The sequence below is a fragment of the Anser brachyrhynchus genome (assembly GCF_964034855.1).
Source record: "Anser brachyrhynchus genome assembly, chromosome: 10".
Classification (NCBI taxonomy): Eukaryota; Metazoa; Chordata; class Aves; order Anseriformes; family Anatidae; genus Anser; species Anser brachyrhynchus.
The window spans coordinates 19914111-19934351 of NC_137705.1; the positions used below are offsets into that span (position 1 = coordinate 19914111).

Below are 20241 nucleotides of genomic sequence, written 5' to 3' on the forward strand. Positions count from 1 at the left end.
TTTATTGCCCTTTATTGTTCTTTGGATCTAAATATATTTACAGTATCACCAAAAGAAATAAAAACCTATTGAGAAGTGGTCACATTCTCCACAGTACTAGCCATTATTTCCATCAACTTATCTTTAATTTGAGATGAAGACTGAAACATTGTCCCTTTTGAAGTGAGTAGCAGAAATCCCAATTGACTCCGGAAGGAATTTCCTTCAAGTCTGAAGAGCTGAAGTTCTTGGATTACACAAAATGAGAAACAAATAGTTTTAAATGATTTATTTGATTTCTCCACATGATCACAGTTATAGTTTTACATCAATAGGGTCTGTTACTACTTACAAACAGAATGCATATTAAAATGAAAGCACTCCTTTCTTCCCCATAGTTACAAAAGGGGTCTCAAGCCTCCCCAGAACAGAAGCTTCTTGTAAGTGTAATGTTTTGTGAAGTCTGTAACAGTCTGCATTCAAGACCTAATTCTAACAGTTTAATACAACTCAAAGCTGATGTAAGTTCCTAGCAGGAGATAGGTACTGTAGGCAACCTCCAAGTGACTGCAGACTTAAAGTAATACTAATTTACACACTATGTACAATTTAGAGAATTATCTACTCCCCCTACTTGGTCCCATTTTCACCACCCCCTTTTCTGTTTTCCAAATTTAATCTTGTTATTGGTTTCACTTTTAAATATATACACAATAATCCATTTCGCAGGCAAGAAGTGCGATGATATTTTACAACGGAACAGCAAAATGCATGCTCAACTGCAGAAAACACACAGCTTCATATGGAACAGCAAGTCAACATCTAGAGATTCATTGTTTAAATATCTGCTGACTGTCTTTCAGCTCATTTTATCAAGAAACAAGAGGCTTCTGCTGCATGCAGTACATGATGGGAAAATCATTCTACACTGTATGATAGACTTTTTTTTTAGCGATACAAGACGTACATTATATTAGGATGAACTGTTTTTTTTGTTTTGTTTTTACATTGTTGTACATTTCATTCTTAACTTAAAAAAATAAAAACCCCAAATATATATTTCATTGTTGTCCCAGAAAAGATTTTTGTTGCCACACCTTCATTCTTTAGGCTTCCCTTTCATTTTTTCAAATCAGCATTACTATTTTGCCACATTTTTTATGGGAAAAGAGAACCATCATCACTCCAAGCAGTTCTGTACCAGTATTAATTGGCAATGGCACTTGAGAAAAAACCCTCTCAACTCTACTCCTGCCTGCAGGCTAAAAAAATAAATAATTTTTCTTAACCACACAGTGTTAAAGTATTATCATTTTCCTATTCTAGGCATGATCCACGCTGTTCTAAGCAATTGTTAACCAAGGATGGAATCAGAGAGGTTATACTACAACCCTAAATAAGAAGCAAAGTTCATAAGACTTATTCTAACACCAAGACACATTTGTTTGTTTTAAGTACATAAAAACACAATTAAAAAAAAAAAGTCTACTGTTTCTCATCATTGTATTGAAATAATGTTTACAGTTACCGTGCTCTTATATGACCAATTTTGTTTTTTAAACTATTCTCAAAATGGTCTGTGATCTTAACACATGTAACTTAAAGCACCTATAAGGTAGGCACACTCTTTCCCCAGGTCTACATGAAATCATGTGCAAATGTTTTTTTGCATGCACATTTGTGACAACTTCTGAACATTTAATTAAATGCATGTGGAAAATCAGTGGCCAAGCATTAAAATGTGGCTTAGAGTATAAGTATAGAATATTTATATGCAACTAATTTAAATGAATGAAAGGGGTTTTGAAACAAAGCTAATGCAGATCTGGGACATTTAAGGTCTTCACTGTTAACTAAGTAACCCAGCTAGAGTCAGATTTTCCTCTCAACTGCTACTGCGTATTCTGCATTTATACAGTACACAGGCAATTTTACTTACATTATAACTCTGCATCTGAAACAAGTACAGACTGTCACTCAGTGAAGAGGACCATTCTTACCTTCATTTCAATTAAATGATGCAGTTTCTGAAAGATGCTTGTACCTGAATGACTCTTTTATCTTTTCTGGAACAACCTATAAATTACAATTAGACTCTACTATTGGTACAGATGTATGAAGAAAAGTCTACATATTGAAATATGTTATCACTTTACTTCAACTAATATCAACAGTAACACTGATATATTTTGCAAATATACAATATGTAGAGTGTAGCCTCACACTAATAACATTAGATGACATGCAGACAGTTCTACTTTCCCTTCTAAGAACAGTATATATTTTTTTAAACTGCAAGGAACAGAGCCTCAGGGGACCTGTATGAGCCCTCTTAAGGTAAGCCGCAGAATTTAGAATAGTGTGAGTGATACTTAAAAATAATAATGTAATCACTTGTTTTTTTTTCATGAAGGTAATTTAAAGAAGGACAGAACAGGAAAACATATTGCACGTGGGAAACAAATGTGGACAGCTTTAAACAGAAGACTAAACTCTAGATTGCTGTATTTGCTCTCTTGTGGAGGTTAACAAAGTGCTCAGTTTGCGATTTTGCTGGTATTGTGACATCAATGGTATGAAAGGGGAAAAAAATTACAAACACCCCAAATATTAGAGATTCCATGAGCAAGCCCAAATGAAAAGTTACTCTCTCGCATTTCAATTTCTTTCCATTTCAATGTGATTTCCTCATTATTCCTGAAAAATATTATTAAATATAAAATTGACTGATTATTTTTATTACTTTTACCCATCTCATACTGGAACTTTTTGCTCATCCTCTTCAAGGTTTGGTTTTAGGCTGGTACAGTTTTGCAGTTGCAATTCCTTTGTCTCTACTGTTTAGGTGTAAAGTCCTTGCAGTGGCTCAAAATGCTGAAACTACAAAGTAGGTGCCATGTATAACTTTGTACAGGATTTAGGGATAAAAGTTTTATAAATTTGCAAATGGTTTGATTACAACACATAAGCAACAACAGCACAGCCTGTTTTTATGTGATGTCTTGCAACTAACTGGACTATGAAAGTGAGGGTTTGAGCATAAACTCAGCCTGCTGAGTGCTGGGTACTTTCAAACTAACAAATGTGATGAGTAAAAATGGTGAAGCCACTTTGCTGCTAGTGCATGGCTACATGGAATTACAGATTTTTTTTTTATATATATATATACACATATATATATACATCTGTATGTATATATATATATGTATATATATAAAAACCCTATACTAAATTCTAAAACAAACCTTCAAAGTTCAGAGTGCTTCCACCTGGAAACACTCTCACACTAGAATTCAGCTTAATTGGGGGATTAAAAATAACGAATTATGGTAGACAGGAAGCAAGGTAGCTGAGAAGGATGGAAGTTTGCAATTTTCATGTTTGAGATGAATGTTTTTGCAGTGTATACATGCACCTGTTGTAACTCTTCATGTGTGTTCATTAAATCATATGCATACAAAAGAAATGTGGATCATGTAAATTCACAGTTATCACAGCCTTTAAAGTGTCTAAGAATTTGTGTGACCAATGCTTGAAGATGACCACTGGTACATGGTCATCCTACATTGCTATGGTATAATTACTGCATCTTATCGAGTTTGCTTACCTGAAATAGCAGAGCAGTTATAATACTGATTACGTATGATATTATCATGTTAATAAAATAAGGATTTATACAAAGCAGTATTTGACTACAACATTTAAATGCTATGTTACTTGGCACATTTAGTAATGATTGCTTAGAAATCTTAGCAAGTCCTGAGGACTTCTAATGAAAATACTGAAATGTCTGAAATTTGTTTCTAACATTTAGTGTTTTTGGTCTACTCTTTCATACGCTATTCATCTATTATACTGTCCTATCAAGTAAGTGGAATTCCTTGTAAAGTCTATATTGCTAGTTTTGTGGACTGAAAAAATTTCTTTCCAAGCACAAATGTTAACTATACAGTATATATATATTTGTATGTATATATTTATATTATATAAAGTTTACTTACGTACTTTCATCAACCATATCAGGTCTACTTATTTTTTGCCCATTGACAATAAAAGAGCAAGAATGCAACACTTGGTTCTGTATCACTTTTTTCCTTTTTTCATAGACTAAGATTTTATTATGCATGTAAAATTGTCAAGGGATTTGGTGTAAAAGGTAGCTTTAGCTTTACTCATATTCAGCAAGCAGCATGTTTTCAAGGCAGTTTGAAAATAAGAACTAACTGGATGGTAAGCGTCTATTGAGTAGATAAGTAAAACCAGTACTGATTGCACTAACTTGAATTACTTTACTTAGTATCAGCAAGCCTTTAAGCTCACATAATTAAATTGTTTGTCTAGGTAAAAAATGACAATATTATTTGTTGCTTCCTGTAAGTGCCTTTGTAACTGTGTTTAAAACTATAGTTATTAGGAGGGTCAATATGTTCTAGACTATTGTGCTGATGCCACTGTGTTTGGGCTTAGTGCTGGCTGAAGTGGACGGAGGTGGTGGAGGTCCATGGTGATGCTGAGTGTGTTGGGGATGAGAAGAGTGCCCTGGGTGCGGAGGGGGCAGCGGAGGATGAGGAGAGTGGGTATGCTGTGCATGGGGGTGCTGCATGTAAGGAGTATGCTGGGAGTGTGCCGCATGCTGGGAATGTGGCACATGTTGGTGATACTGGTGTGGGTGCTGGATATGCTGGGGAGGGTGATAGTGGTGGTGGTGGTGATAAGGTGGTGGGTTCTGCTGCATATGACAGTACTGCGAATGGTGAGAGTGCACTTGTGCCTGTGTCTGTCCCTCAGCTGGCCCTACATGATGCATGGTAGAAGGATGCTGTGAGTGCTGCTGATGTGGGATTACTGGAGGGTGCGGAGGTTGCTGTGATGAGCCAGATGGTGGATGACCTTGGGAAGGAGGCTTTCCCCTTTTACTACCAAATAAGGAACCTAGGAGTGAGGAGGAGTTAGGCATAGTCTGGTGAGGGCGAGATGGACACTCTCGGGTTGATGTAGCTCTTCGGCGCATGTGAGGACTGCTAATGATGGACCCCTAAAAAGAAATTAATAGAAATAAAAATTAAAAAAATCTTAAAATGTTTAAAAGAAAAAGTTCACACTGACCCACAAACTCCTCCTTCAGTGCTCACATGGGTGGACTATGTAAAGAGTTCTAGGGAAATTTTACTTCCACCTTCTCTAAGTTGCCAATAAGGTATTCATGCCCTTCTTGGAATGTTTATAGGCATTAATACTTTAATATTGAAACCTATTGCTTTAAATAACAAAAATGTCACGGAAAAGCAACATGACATAATACTTAGGAGTGTGTTTTTAAATGAAAATTACATTTTAAAATACTTTAAAAAAAAGAAAACATACTTGTTTTTTGTAAAACAAACAAAAAAAACTATGCTAAATTCAACCTAAATAGTTAAATAAACAGCAGCAAGTATTACAGTTACAATTCAGATTTCAAAACAGTATTTCATTTTTTTATAGTAGTTTGTTACTACTGTATACCACAGTGCTGCTTCTCAAGCCTGCCTCTAAAGTATGTGTTAAATAGAACCAAACCACTTTTGCCACTAACATTTCTATGTGATTGTGTTTTTCTGACCTGTGGTCCAATGTTTTTTATTGCTTAGCCTGGAATAGTCTATTTAGTTTCTGGAAGTTTGGGGTTTGTATTTTGTAAAGAGCTATGGGACACAACAGTTATTATGCAAAGTGTGCTAGATTTAAACTGCAATCTACCTGAAGCAAACAAACAAAAAAAAAAAAAAGGAAAAAAAATCTGCAAGCTGAATTCAGAGACATGAACAGTATATATAAATGGTTTGAAGATGAATGAAATCTCATGAAATCCACATTGAATTCACCTGTCTTATTATTTTTTTCCTCCCATGCCCTATCTGTGCAATTCCATGGTGTCATGACTGCATACACTTAGCAATTTAACTAGAAAATAAGCAATGGGAATGGTTGAGCATGAACGTCAATAATTTTAGCTAAATATCAAACAGCAAGAACAGTGTACTTTGTAACAAAGAGCAAGTGGGCTTTTAAGCTGGGACCAGACTGAAATGGTGGCAAAAGGACACGTCATATTCATTTAACCATGCTTGCAGGAACAAAGGGAACAAGGTTAGCTCAAACCAAAAATGGCATTGGTCTAAAACAAGCTGTCAGTGCTTTTTAAGCTGGAAGAATACAAAGTGAGTAGCCTAGGCATGCATTTTATTTGAGGCAGGCAGGTTATATGTTAGAAGAAAAAAGAGCAAAAAAATATGTATATAAAAGAAAGGTTTGAAATGCACATCATCACATCCAGCTAGACATCAGTAACTTCCTACTTACTTCCATATTGCTGTCTAGCGATCCTGCACTGCTGCGTCGCCCACGCTTGCCTGCCCAGGACATGCAACACCATAGATTAGAGACTCAGACAAGACCCAGGTGAAAAACAGCCGCTTTCCCTGAATTGCTAGAGGAGTTTCTAAATGCAACTAGAGGGGCTGCAGGGGGTTAACATTGCACTGGACTTATACAGTAGCTATTAAGGCAGAAACTTAGATTTTTAAAGGCTATTAGTTATATTAAGTTTCTGTACCTGAGGGCAACTTAAGAGGTTGTGAATCAACTATCAATACCGGGGTGTGATTTTTTAATTTGTACAACTCTTAAAACACACGTAATTTAACATCCATATTTAGAGGTATGGTCATGATATTGACCAGCAACAATTTTAAATTGTTCAATTTCCTGGTATCTAATTGTTGTGAAGCTTTCTTTAAAGATTGGTAGCACTGATAAGATACTTGTGGGGTGGTACTAGTTTAAATGCATAATTTAATATTGGCATATTCTGAACTTCAGTGTGGGGGAATGCTAAGGGGCATTGGTTTCATCATTTGCTTTTCAAGATTGAACCTCAGTGGATTTCATATAATCTTTTTTCATGATGTTTAAAAGAAACTAAACTTAATTTTTAATTAATAAAATTGGAATCTGTCTTGACATTATGGCTAGATTTTGTTTGTTTAGCTGTGCAGTGCTTTATATTTAAGTTTGATGCATTTGTTGTTTGCTCGAACATTCTCAAATTGCCAAAGTCCTTTGCCTAAAACTATACATGAAACTCCAGGCTGTTTGCCTAAAGAGCCAGAATACCTCAGTGCCTATATACAGGACACAGGATCCCAGATTTTCACTCTCATTTCAAAGGAGAGAGAATAGCACATGGCTGCAGTGGAATTAGATATTTTTGAAAAGACAACTTCTTGAGCGTTGCTTTTGGAAGTTTCAAAATACTGGAAAGGTGTTTAAACAGTGCTAATCTTTGAAGAGTAGTGGGGTTCTCAAAAATTCCCTAAAAGCTCTATCTTTTTAGAAACGTAAGTTCTCTCAATGCAGCTGTTTTCCTGAAAGGCCAAATAGCAAAGAATCTCCACCCTGCACTGGCTCATGGCTGCCTTCAGAATCTTCTACTCTAATAGGCGGTGTTGGAGAGCAATGTGAGGGTTTCAGCATCATGACCCTATAAGCCACACACCTTCATTTTTGGAAGTCCTGAGGCCCCTTAGTATCTGCTTAAAGAGAAGAACTTTTGGACTGGTTTCTAAGTGCTTCCTGGGAGATTCACCTTTTTTCTCGATAAGCCCTCTCAAAGACCAGTTCAGACTACCCATATGCCTTATAGATCAGTATGATCTAAGATTATCGCCAATGGGATCTATGAGCACAACTTTGACACTGCTGGTCATGGGAGGCAGCCCTGCTACACAAGTTTCTCAAGAGCTACTGACCTCTGTGGGCTACTGCAACATTCACCCCCCTCTCATTACCACTGAGGGTTATCCTCCAGTACACCCCCACGCATCAACATTAAATGGACGGAAAGGTGTTTGTGGTCGTTTTAGTAGGCTCTTAATTTTGCTGGAATTTTGAGCAAATCTGCCAGGCCATACACCCCTTGCTGCAAGTTTTAGCCTCACCAAAACCGTAACTGTGCTATCTTATGAACCCCCCAAGAAAAACTGGTTTCAATAATCCTTTATTTTTACTTCTAGTCAGGCTTCAATCTTTTTCGCTCTGCTTGTAGGATTACTACTGATTAACACTCAACTAACTCTCACTTTGCTGATACAAAACCACAGAAAGATAGCCATCTCTTAACTTAGCAGTCAATATTGCAAGTAAGACTGACAGTTGCCATAAATCATTAGATGTGGCCACCAACAAAAAAAAAAAAGGAAAACAGGAATATCTAATGTCATTTGCATGTTGCAGGAGTCAAAGTACTTTAATAAAATAACCATGAACACAGTATATAAGGACAGAAAGAGACAGATGGATTTTTGCTTAGAATAACTTCAAGACAAAGAAGTATGAGGCAAGAACAAATAGAAAGTCCTACTTTAAATGCCTGTAATTTCACTCAGATAGGCATTATCCCTATAGAGAGAAGGCTTCATTTATTTTCTTGAAAACAAATTGAACTCAGTTCTGTACTGGCCTACAGCATGATATGAAAGCTATTAACTAAATCCTCCAGAGCACTGCCCTATCAGCGTATGGTTATACGAGGCTGTTCTCTGGCCTTTGAGATGGCATCCCATCTAAAATATGTCTCTCCAGAGCTGCAGCGTTCAAATTGCATTTCAAGAAAATGGTGAGGTGACTCTGCTAGAATTGTACGTAAGCATAACTCCGTACTAGCTTACTAGTTAACTATTGTGATATAAAGCAAAGTGGTATTTACTGAATCTGAAGACCACTTCTGTCATATGTGAAATTAAGGACGTTACTTAGTGTGGGTTTTTAATTTATTTTTATAACATTTGAGTTACTTTAAGCATTTCTGATTCATTCAAATAAGTCATTGATGTTAGATACAAATATTCTGTGTCAGAAATATCTCTAGCTTACATAGTACATTGATATCTTACAAAAAATATTATAATTTGGCCTTGTAGGTCTTGGGGAAAAGATTTTGGAAAAAAAAAAGTTTTAAATTGAGTTTTTGGTAAAGCAAACTAACTTAGCAGCTCTTCTAGCAATGAATCATTATTCTACCCTTCACAGGTTGTGAAATTGGTATTCAGAGCAGCAGCAGAATCTGCCACAATCTAGCTACAGACATAATGGGTACTACCCAACATAAGTGGCTCAAAATTGTCTGAACAACATACTCTAATCATAACCCAGAGAGATCACTTCTCAGGGAGAAAAGCCTCTTTGTAACATTAATGTTTTGATCATGTTTTCTGGGTGAGACAGGTATAGTCTTGAGATCACAAATCAGTTGTGAAAATAGTTTCTTGGCATCTTAAACAGATTATTCTTAACATACTGATTAAGTCCCAGAAGATGAGGAGACAGAATAATTACAAGTCACCTCGCTGAACTCCTTCTTCACTGGAAAAGCGAAGTGTCTTTTACATAAGACAGAAAAGTTGTTGATATAATGGTGGTTGCACACAGTGTGGGGTGTCTTTATACAACATATTTGGAGAATGATTTGGCATTGACATAGGCAAATCACAAAAAATTAGATTCATACAAATCTATTTTATTAAAATCATTAAATTGTATGACCCGTTCATTACTGTTGCTACTCCACTGAAGAAAGGGCAATATAACAACAGTGACAAGGAAAGACACAGGGACAATCTCTTCCTGGTTGGAAAGCTCTTCTGATAAGGGAGGAAGAGAACGCTAGTATACTCTAACCTATACAATGCAGCAAAATCCATGAGAGAGGAAGCAGAAAATAACCTAGTAACCTTGCCTGCATCAAATGAGGAAGGAGCCAAGGGACTGCACCAGCCCATCACAAATTGACTTAACGGATTAAGGGACTCTGTCACTGCATGAAGACAGAGTCTTTTTAAGGGGATTATGGTGCACAGAAGTTGCACAATCTTTTCCACTACAATTTGGGATATACTATTATTTAAAATAAACGAACAAACAAACAAAATAGTATTTGAGAGAGAGAGAGGCTTTTACTTTCCCCCTTAAGGTGGATGTTTTAAATGTTAAAACAGAAATGTTTTTAAAAGTTAAAGCTCAATGAATGAGATCATATGCAATATACATATTATGTATATTTGAATTATTTTAATGTTTAGACTACTTTTCTGTTTCTGTTTTTAAAAGTGGTCTCTGCTGGTCTGTGAATGTTTTGAGACAGCTCAGATTATGAGACAAGCACAATTTATATTCATAGCAGTCGTTATAACACCCTGCACTACTGTGCAGATTCCAATGATTTAATTTTTCAGCCAATGCAATGAATATTATCACCACCTTACAGACTGGGGATGGGGGGCATACAGTTTGACTTCCACACGTGCTCACCACTGCAAGCCCAATGTGAAAGTATTAGTAGGTCCTCCGGGAACTCAAAATCACCAGCATTCAGATTGACTAGCCTAAAGTCACTCAAGTAACCTGAGAGACACACAGAATCAGAAACTCAAACAGCCTAATCCTCCAGGCTCTGCTTTAGTGACGAAATCATTCTTCTCACATACTAATGGCTACAATGGGACTTAACGCTTCCACACCTTCCTGTAAACCTTATCAAGTAATTGGATATTGAGTAAGTGGTGAAAAGGTCAAAATTCAAATGGATTTCACAAAACTCAGGCATAACTGCACTGAAATTTATCTTTCTTCTGATATTTTTAAGTAAACTAAGAATTCCAAATCTTGGAACAAAAACTCTTCCCCAACTATAGCTCAAAAATGTGTAATAAAAAATAGTATATTTTTCTTTTGAGAAAAAATAAAGCACTAAGTGCTTTTGTCACATTGACATCTTTGAATAGCCCATTGCCATTCTGCTTTTTATTCCATGGAAGTAACTGTCAACCCACAAAGAACAATGCTATCTGTAAAATCAACAGGCCCTCATTCACATCTTTTTCACAATTATGATCTAAGCTATCATGGCAAATGCCTGGAAAAATAACCTCAGGAAACAATTCCTGACATTTGTTTCCTGACTGAAAAATCTTGTCTTTCCTTATGGTTTACAACTTAGGGATGAGAATCATTCAGGGTACTGATGACATCCATTAGAGCTAAACATCAATCCACACAGTTTTCCGTTTCTACCGCCACCATTTATTACTGTGACATCTGGCAGAGAGTAATGGGTTGGTTTTTTTAAACAGTTTTGTCAAATACCCATCCAACCAAAATGTTGCTCAATCAGATTTCTCCTTCCTTGAATCAATCCTTAAAATGTTTCAATTATTTTTTACAATGTTCAGTTGGTAATTATGTGCCTTACTCCATAAATATGCTGCAAGGCAGTTTTCTCATGTTAATTAGACTTATTTATTTTTTTTTAATGTAGAAAGCACCCTTTAAAAACTCACTTTCATCATCTTTTCCTACAGAGAGACACAACCACAAACAGTCCCACTACTCTTGTTCCTCCTCCTTTTTGTGCAGTGTTTCATAGCACAAAAAGAATAACTGAGGCAGCCTAACTCAGGAACTCACTACAGAAGTAACTTTATGGTATAATTGCTGGGAAACAGTATCTTGCTAACTGAAAATGATTTCTTTGTTTCTCTGTAGATCATCTTCTCCCTATTAAAATAAAATTAGCCTCACACTCAAGATGTTCACTGAGAAAAAGTGGAAAAAGCATGTATAGTCACATTAAAATTACTATACCAAATAAAGCAAGTAAGAGTTATGTCATTTTTCAAGTCTGTTGCACTGCACAAGACCAAACAGAAACTCTCCATAATTCTCAACTCTTTAAAGTTAAAATTAAGTTTAGTTGGGTTTAACAAACTCATTGATAAACCCTCCAGTCTGTGAGTGATATCTATTTTTTATAATGGAAAAAAGTTATTTTCAGTAATAAGCATGCTAACTGTATGCATGCCCTGTTAAAACGTGATGTTTTCACAATTATGAATACTTGTTTATTGCATAAAACCCATAAAATGAATTTAAATACATGGCAATGTTTGAATGATTGGGATGAAAAATTCCTTTGGGATGAAAAAAATTAATCGGGAATCACATTAATGTGTAAACACACCCACTGAACTCACATATTTAACAATATGGCAGTTCTCATTCTGGTGAAATAAAAACAAAACAACAAAAAGGGATGATGAAAGTATCCTCAAATCTGAGACATAACAGTGATGAAGACTAGTGACTTGATCTAAAATCCATTGAAGCCAATCAAGCAAAAATATTCAACTTCATTTTGGATCAAGGTCCTAAGTCTTTTAAATGAAGAAAATGGGCATATGAGTATGAAAGTCTAAATTGAGAATAAAACAGTTGAAAGAACTCACTCTCTACATACTTGTATGCACATACATATACCCACAAAACACAGGCTATAATTTCAGTTAACAAAAATTGTATTTATTGCAGTATAACTAGAATCTCTTCTTCAGTCAAAAAAAAAAAGACGACATATAGTGTCTACTACCAAAGATATACATAGCATTGAAAGTATGACTATATTGTAAACCATCACTGCATTTAAAAGAACAAATCGGAGTATGCAACATAGACTATGAACTCAAAAATAAAAATAAATGAAAAAATATAGTTGTTACTGTCACTAGAAGTACTTTCAGAATACTGGGCATGGTGTTCAGATATGATTTGCATAATGACAGGAATCATGCTTAACACTGAAACACAAGGTTACTACCTGTGGTAGTCTGTACTACCACGGGCATGCCAGTTGTGTATTACAGAGGCAAATCACAAAATAAAACATAACAAACTTCCCCAGCTTTTCCTTAGCTAAGAAATCCCACCACCACTCCTTTTCAGTCCTTAGTTAAATTATTCAGTTAATAAATCTTAGACACGTCAGTGGTTTGTAGGATATCAGTATTCTTGTTCAGGAGGGCTTCTTTTATTTTATTGGCAATAGTATTTCACAACAACCTCTTTTGTAATAATTATGAACTTTATCTTGAGTTGCAAAATGATAAAATAGAATCAGGGACACTGTAACTGAATTACATAGCTCTGGACAATTTAGTAGGGCTTCACTCAATTTCATTCATCAATGTGGTAACACAGGTACACTTGAGCACAAAATACACAGAAAGCAATTATTATAGTAGAGAGACTTTTTTTTTTTTCCTAATTCTACTTTATCAAGAGGAAGAAGCAAAGGGGAAGAAAAAGAGAAAAGTACACTAAGTGGGTTACTCCTAGCACAAGTCAACCATTTTTTTCTATAAAACACTTACAATTTTTCCTCTGTCTTCAGTCTCCTTTTTAAGTATATATAGCAATCTAATCGTTTAAATGTTTTCAAGTAGTTGTTGCTCAATAGAACAAGAGTAAAAAAAAAACAAAACAAATTAAACACAAACTATGAGAGAGGAGCTATTAAGAACGTTTGAAGTTTCAGTGTTACTAGTTCTCAAAGCCCACTGCGAGCTGGGCCTTATATGCATCATCCACACATCTTTGCATGCAGTAGTCAGTGCAAGGAAACAAAGGCAGTGCTTACCTGCTTCAGACAAGTCTCTAAGGGAGCTGCTCAGTGCACTTCTTTTCAGTCCTTCCCCAGTAGCATAGCTGTCATCCAGGCAAGCTCTGTTCAGTGTCCCATTGCCAGAATCTTTTTTCAGACTGGAGCATTGAGACATGCTTGGACGCACCACCCCCTTCTGTTTTTCTAGCTCAGCTGAAACAAAAGAGAATGATTTTGCAATTCATAGTTATTGGCTACAGTGAAGCACACAGTAATGTCACAATTTATGTATGTGATTGTGTATTACTATGAACAACAGATACGAGTTCATTTTGGCAGTTAAATGCCAGACAGGAACTTCAGCTCTGTACTAAAAACTTAATAGCACAACCTGAAGGATCAAAGGCTATTCCTCTGTTGGAAAATCAGAAGATAAAATCAGATAAAATTCCATGGTTAGACTGTCACGTAACATCCAGCAAAATATATGGATTTGTATGACAGTCACCTAATTAAAAGAATACGGGAATATAAACATAGAAATGAAGAACAATTCACAGAATCATAAAGTCATAGAATGGTTTGGGTTGGAAGGGACCTAAAGTCCAACCAGTCCCAACCCCTGCCATGAGCAGGAGGGGTGCTCCAGCCCTCTGAGCATCCTCGTGGCCCTCCTCTGGACTTGCTGCAACAGGTCCAGGCCCTTCTGATGCTTGGGATTGCCCAGAGCTGAATGCAGCACTCCCGGTGGGATCTCACAAGACCAGAGCAGAGGCGAAGAATCACCTCCCTTGGCCTGCTGGCCACGCTTCTTTACATGCAGCCCAGGGTACAGGTGGCTTTCTGGGCTGGCTCATAGTGAGTTTTTCATCAACACTCCCAAGGCCTTCTCCTCAGGGCTGCTCTCAATCCATCCTCTCCGCCCAGTCTGTATTTGTGTTTGGGATTGCCCTGGCCCAGGCGCAGGACCTTGCACTTGGCCTTGTTGAACTCCTTGAGGTTTGCATGGGCCCACCTCTCAAGCCTGTCCAAGTCCCTCTGGATGGCAGCCCTTCCCTCCATCACATCAACGAATTCAGTGGAATTTATTTGAAGGGCCATCATTAAAAATTTCAGAGCCATTTAAATTATCCCTAATATTCTTACTGTAATTATACAACAAATGACAAATCCACCTCTCCTCTGCCCAGCTATTTGCTGTTTGTTCATGCTAACTTTCCACTGCATCTACTGTGCTAAATAACTGTAAATTAACTGAAATTGAGCTTAAGAGATAATTGTTTTTTTTCCTCTTTCTGGAAGCAAAGCCATGGAAAAAAAATCCACATTATTTTGAACACTTGAAAAGTTCTAATTGGTTATACATACATTAAAACTTTTCTTATTTTGATTAGTATGAAAATGCTCTATTATATGTACCTTTGTACTTACACTCTATTCTGTGCTTTTCCATTTCTTGAACCTCTGCAATTGACTCCCTCAAATCATCTGTAAACTTCTTCCTGTCCTGAGGATTTGGTGCATTGAAATTTATTAGCACTTTGATATCTGCTCCTGGAACAGCTGATGTGAGCCGTATACCATTGGGATAATCTAGAAGAAATAGTGAAGAAAAAACATGAATACTGAAGCTCTGATCATTTCTCTAACTCATACAGGGGACAAAATCAGGGGAGTAAAAGTCAAATGGCACAGAAGAATGAAAACCTGTAACATATTTTGGAACTGCTTAACTGTCAAGATACAGAATAAATATTGAGAGAGAGTCCTTATTCAACTGTTACCCCTAAGGTACAATGCACAACATAAAAGAAAAATCCTAGGAATAAGGAAAAAAAAAAAGATCGATTTTTGTTTCATGGAATGGATCACATTACCTGCCTTAATAAACTGTGACCAAAGTTTCGCTGAGTAAAGACTACTCAAGTACATCTCAGGTACTTAAGTACTAGAAACTGTCTTGTATTTTTAACCGAACATTTGCAGGAAGACAGACACACGCACTAGCTTGTACGGCTTTTACTATTTCTTATTAAGTCTTGTTCCTGGACATCCTACTTTGCTTTTTTGTTTTTTAATTTAAAATTATCTGTGAAATTACATAACACAGAAGTAAGAGGGTGATCCCCTCCCTGCCCTTTTTGGCCCATGTTACAGGCATCATCACATAAAAAGCAGAATTTTCAGTAAACTCTCTGTCTCTTTAACTGTACATTCAAGAATACCAATTTTAACAGCTGTTCAAAAATATGTCGTAGTCGAGATAAAAGGTTCATTCACAGAAAGACAGCATATAGAGAAGATATGTTCTGCTACAAAAACCAGATTCAGCCTTTGCTTCAATCACAGACCTGTAGAAACAGGATGTCAAAACAACTCAAAACATTCATCCCAATTCACAATCTTTTCTTTTATTCACTGCCTGACTCTCAAATATTTAATTAATTTTTCAACGTGAAGTTCAACTTCTCCCATGTACTAAAAATTCACTTACTCAAGAACCAGCAGATGATATAAGGTAGTCTCTTCCCTCAAAGCCATTATGTTTCAATATACAGACTTAAAATATTAACTTGCAAGTGCAAATCCTACTCTTTTTTTTTTTTTTTTTTTAAAGATACCTTGATTTCTAAATCAAAGAGTCACAACAAAAAGTGAAACAAGTCAATTTACCATTTTTTCAGGCGAAGAAAGCTGCCAACTACCACAAGCCTCAAGGGACAAAGAGAGGAATGAGAGAATTTGGGGGGGCTTCTGCCAGGGTCTGATATCAGCATCCTGCACAACAGCAAATTCTTGCTGATCTGCTTCTCCTCAACACATGAAAATAGCATCTACCTTCAATCAAATAAGACAGTTGCCTTGACATGTCTGCAGCTGCTGTTGCTCAGAATACAGAGAAATGATCAAAAATACTGTGGGGTCTGCTAAGTAAAGAAACAGAAGTGGATAGCATCTGTTGAACATTGAAAATGGATATGTAGCAAACTCCAGAAAGTTTGTGGTGCTTTTAAAAGTGCACCACTGGAGATAAAGATGCTTATGAAACTCAACAAGTAAAGAAATGTAGTAACCTCAAAGTCCCATGGACTACCTTCACAAAAGAACAAACAAAAGCAATAAGAAAAATTCACATATTACACAAACAAAATATTTTATTAGCAGATGATACTTCTCTACACCATATTGATTAAGCATCAGGAAGTATTACACAAGTATTTATAGGTTTTAGATATATTCTTTTTAAAATGATCTGCTTGCCCTGTGCATTTTCAGTGATTTTGACCAAAAATGTAAAATACACTTTCATCTTTATTTACTAGAGATAAATGTCACTGTTTTTCCTTTTACAGCCCACCTACTCCTCAAAATAACCGACTTCTATTATCACCATCAACCATTTCGCTACACCATACCAGTAGCCAAAACAGTACTTTTCCTGCTTCTGCTTTAATGACACTAAATTTTATTCACTTGAAATCAGCTTATTCTGACAGCTGCTAAACACAGATTTACTGAATGGCATTATGGTTCTTGCCATGATACCTCAAAGCTTGCTGGGAACTGCGAAAACAGAGAATATGAATTTTACAAACCAGAGGGGAAGAATACTTCTCTTTCCCAACTGAAAAACACTACATTCCACTTCCACCTAGCAGCCACCAATACCAGATGTACACTCAGCTCACTGATTCACCTTCTGGAATGGCTTACCTAAGGAACACAAGCATGTCTACTGAATGTCTCAGTTAAATGGGAGTTCAATGGGAGGAATTAAACCTAGTCTCACAAGTCTCCTACACTGTAGATATTTTAGTATAAAAGAATAAAAGTGTTTCTACTTGGCATGCTTACGTGATTTATTTATTTTTTTCATTGACATCAGAGGAAATAAGTATTCTTATATTTACAGTAGAATCCAGGATAGAAGTATTTGGCGCTCCTCTCTAAAAGTGAGTTTTATATTATATAATATGTGCACAAGAGAGAGAAAGAAAGAATGAACACGTATAGATATAACTAATCTGCGCACTAGATCACTGCTATAAGCTCTACAAACTTTTACTGTTTGAAATCTCCAGGTGCTTTGACTCAAAACAACCAGCAACTTCTTTTGAGTGAGATGAGCATTGGAACACATTCTCAAGAACAAATGAAAACTATGAGCCTTCCACAACAGAAAAGCACAGGAACTATTGAATGCCACACTGAACTGTATCTAAATTATCATGTCAAGGTTTGGGCATTATCATGTCAAGATTTGGGCTGCAAACCATCAAGTCAGGTCAAACAGACCGTCTCCCTGTGTACCATGCAAAGAGCTATACTCTGCTATGCTATTAATGATACTGCCTCCGGGCTTAGAATCTGCAGAAGCATTAGCAAAATACTAGCTTTTTGTTGGGTTGCTGACTGCTAAGAATGAGATGGAAAAACAGAACAGAATACTGGATTGATGCAGTTTACAACTGACATAAACAAAAGGTGGCAGAAAATACAAACATCAGTCCAGAATCGCTGCCTAATTCTGTTTGGATTTATATTTGAACAAGTAGACATTACTTAGGCACAAATGTCAGATATAAACCAGGAAGATAAATGAAACCATGGCTTAAATTGCACACATCATAGAATCATGGAATCAAATACTGGTTGGACTGGAAGGGACCTAAAGCCCACCCAGTCCCAACCCCGTGCCACGGGCAGGGACACCTCCCACCAGCCCAGGCTGCCCCCAGCCCCATCCAGCCTGGCCTTGGGCACTGCCAGGGATGGGGCACTCACAGCTTCTCTGGGCAGACTGGGCCAGGGTCTCAGTGCCCTCTGGGGAAAGAATTTCCTCCTTGTAACTAATCTAAACCTACCCTCTTTTAGTTTAAAACTGTTAACTCTTTGTCCTATCACCACACCCCCTGGCAAATAATGCCTCTCCTGCTTCCCTGTAGGCACTGGAGGGCCGCTATAAGGTCTCCCTGGAGCCTTCTCTCCTCCAGGCTGAACAACCCCAACTCCCTCAAGGCACTCTCCATAGGAGGGGTGCTCCAGCCCTCTGAGCATCCTCGTGGCCCTCCTCTGGACTTGCTGCAACAGGTCCAGGCCCTTCTGATGCTTGGGATTGCCCAGAGCTGAATGCAGCACTCCCGGTGGGATCTCACAAGACCAGAGCAGAGGCGAAGAATCACCTCCCTTGGCCTGCTGGCCACGCTTCTTTACATGCAGCCCAGGGTACAGGTGGCTTTCTGGGCTGGCTCATAGTGAGTTTTTCATCAACACTCCCAAGGCCTTCTCCTCAGGGCTGCTCTCAATCCATCCTCTCCGCCCAGTCTGTATTTGTGTTTGGGATTGCCCTGGCCCAGGCGCAGGACCTTGCACTTGGCCTTGTTGAACTCCTTGAGGTTTGCATGGGCCCACCTCTCAAGCCTGTCCAAGTCCCTCTGGATGGCAGCCCTTCCCTACAGCGTGCTGACTGCACCACACAGCTTGGTGTCATCAGCAAACTTGCTGAGGGTGCACTCGATCCTACTGTCCATGTCACTGACAAAGATTTTATACAGCACCAGTTCCTATACTGACCCCTGAGGAACACCACTTGTTACTGATCTCCACTTCGACATTGAGCTGTTGACCACAACTTGCTGAGTTGGACCATCCAGGCAGTTCCTTACCCACCGAGTGGTCCATCCATCAAATCCATGTCTCTCCAATGTAGAGACAAGGATATCATGTGGGACAGTGTCAAATGCTTTACCATATCATTATAATAATCATTTATTATCATACATGGAGTTCCAACTCATTACATCATTCATGCAGCAACAGATACAACATACTTGTTTCTTTACAAATATTCCATCAATTTTATAGGTGTTCCCAAAACATTTTTGGCTAGATTTGGCTAGGACGACTCCTCATCTAAGAGCAGTCTTTGTATGCTGACACCAAGTTTTAACTTCTAGGGCTGAATTCAATTCACAGAAATTTTATTGCCAAATTTAGAATCAAGTCCTGTCCATCTCTGTTGTTCACACAATTTTTTTACTTTACCGTTTTTATAAATGAAATGAAAATCTAAAAAGAAAGTAAAGACTTACACTGATTTTCAAAAAGAAGAACTTGCATTCCATAGAGAGAAAATGACTGTCGAAAGCTGTATGTAACAGAGTTCTTCTTCTTTTGAAATATCTTGGTCACCTGAAAGTTACCAAATCAACAAAGTAAAATATCCTTTATTATGTATTTATAACCTGCCAGAAAATATTATTTTCCTTCTTTTTTCTTTTTTTTTTTGTAATTCTGCTTGCATATTTAATCAACTGAAGAAGCAGAAAACTAGCTTTGAAGTATCAGTAACTCTTAGCCAGAAGGTTTAATATTTTATCCAGAGGCAAAGCCTTTTTGCTTCCTGTTCTCCAGGATTCTACTTTTTAACATCCAAGAAGGAAAAAAACCTGCATACATATTGTGCATTGTATATGCTAGCAAAAATGTAAATTTGTTTAAATTATCTTTTTAAAAATATATCTGCTACCACAGCTTCATTTTTTTTCTTAGAGTCTGACTACAGACAGCAAATTGTTATAGACTTCCCAATGTAAGTTTAATTCTTAGCCCTTCCTCTCACCTGCTGGGTCATCCTCCAAGACTGTTTCACTTTTGTGCACCTCCAAATACTGCCTTACACTATCTCATCCATTGAGACTGTGCTTTCCCTATGTTCTGTACAGCACCTATCTGAATAAAAGCTCCGAGTTCTGTGGAAACTTTTACTTTTCACTACAACACAAGTAACA

At 37.2% G+C, this 20241-nt stretch overlaps 1 protein-coding gene across 22 annotated transcripts in view; it reads right to left on the minus strand.

The window, feature by feature from the left end:
- Positions 1 to 255: 255 nt before the first annotated feature.
- IQSEC1 (IQ motif and Sec7 domain ArfGEF 1) overlaps positions 256 to 20241 on the minus strand; it is a 344442-nt gene continuing 324456 nt past the window's right edge. For 13 of the 22 annotated variants that reach the window (XM_080607016.1, XM_080607001.1, XM_080607017.1 and 10 more), the window contains 5 exons: positions 19543 to 19642; positions 14870 to 15043; positions 13487 to 13663; positions 6322 to 6371; positions 256 to 5014 (listed from right to left, as the gene is read on the minus strand). In XM_080607016.1, coding sequence (XP_080463142.1) covers positions 4409 to 5014; positions 6322 to 6371; positions 13487 to 13663; positions 14870 to 15043; positions 19543 to 19642 — 1107 coding nt within the window. In that variant the 3' untranslated portion in view covers positions 256 to 4408. The remainder of the gene's footprint in view (positions 5015 to 6321; positions 6372 to 13486; positions 13664 to 14869; positions 15044 to 19542; positions 19643 to 20241) is intronic. The other 9 variants (XM_080607009.1, XM_080607014.1, XM_080607015.1 and 6 more) reach the window with 5 other exon arrangements.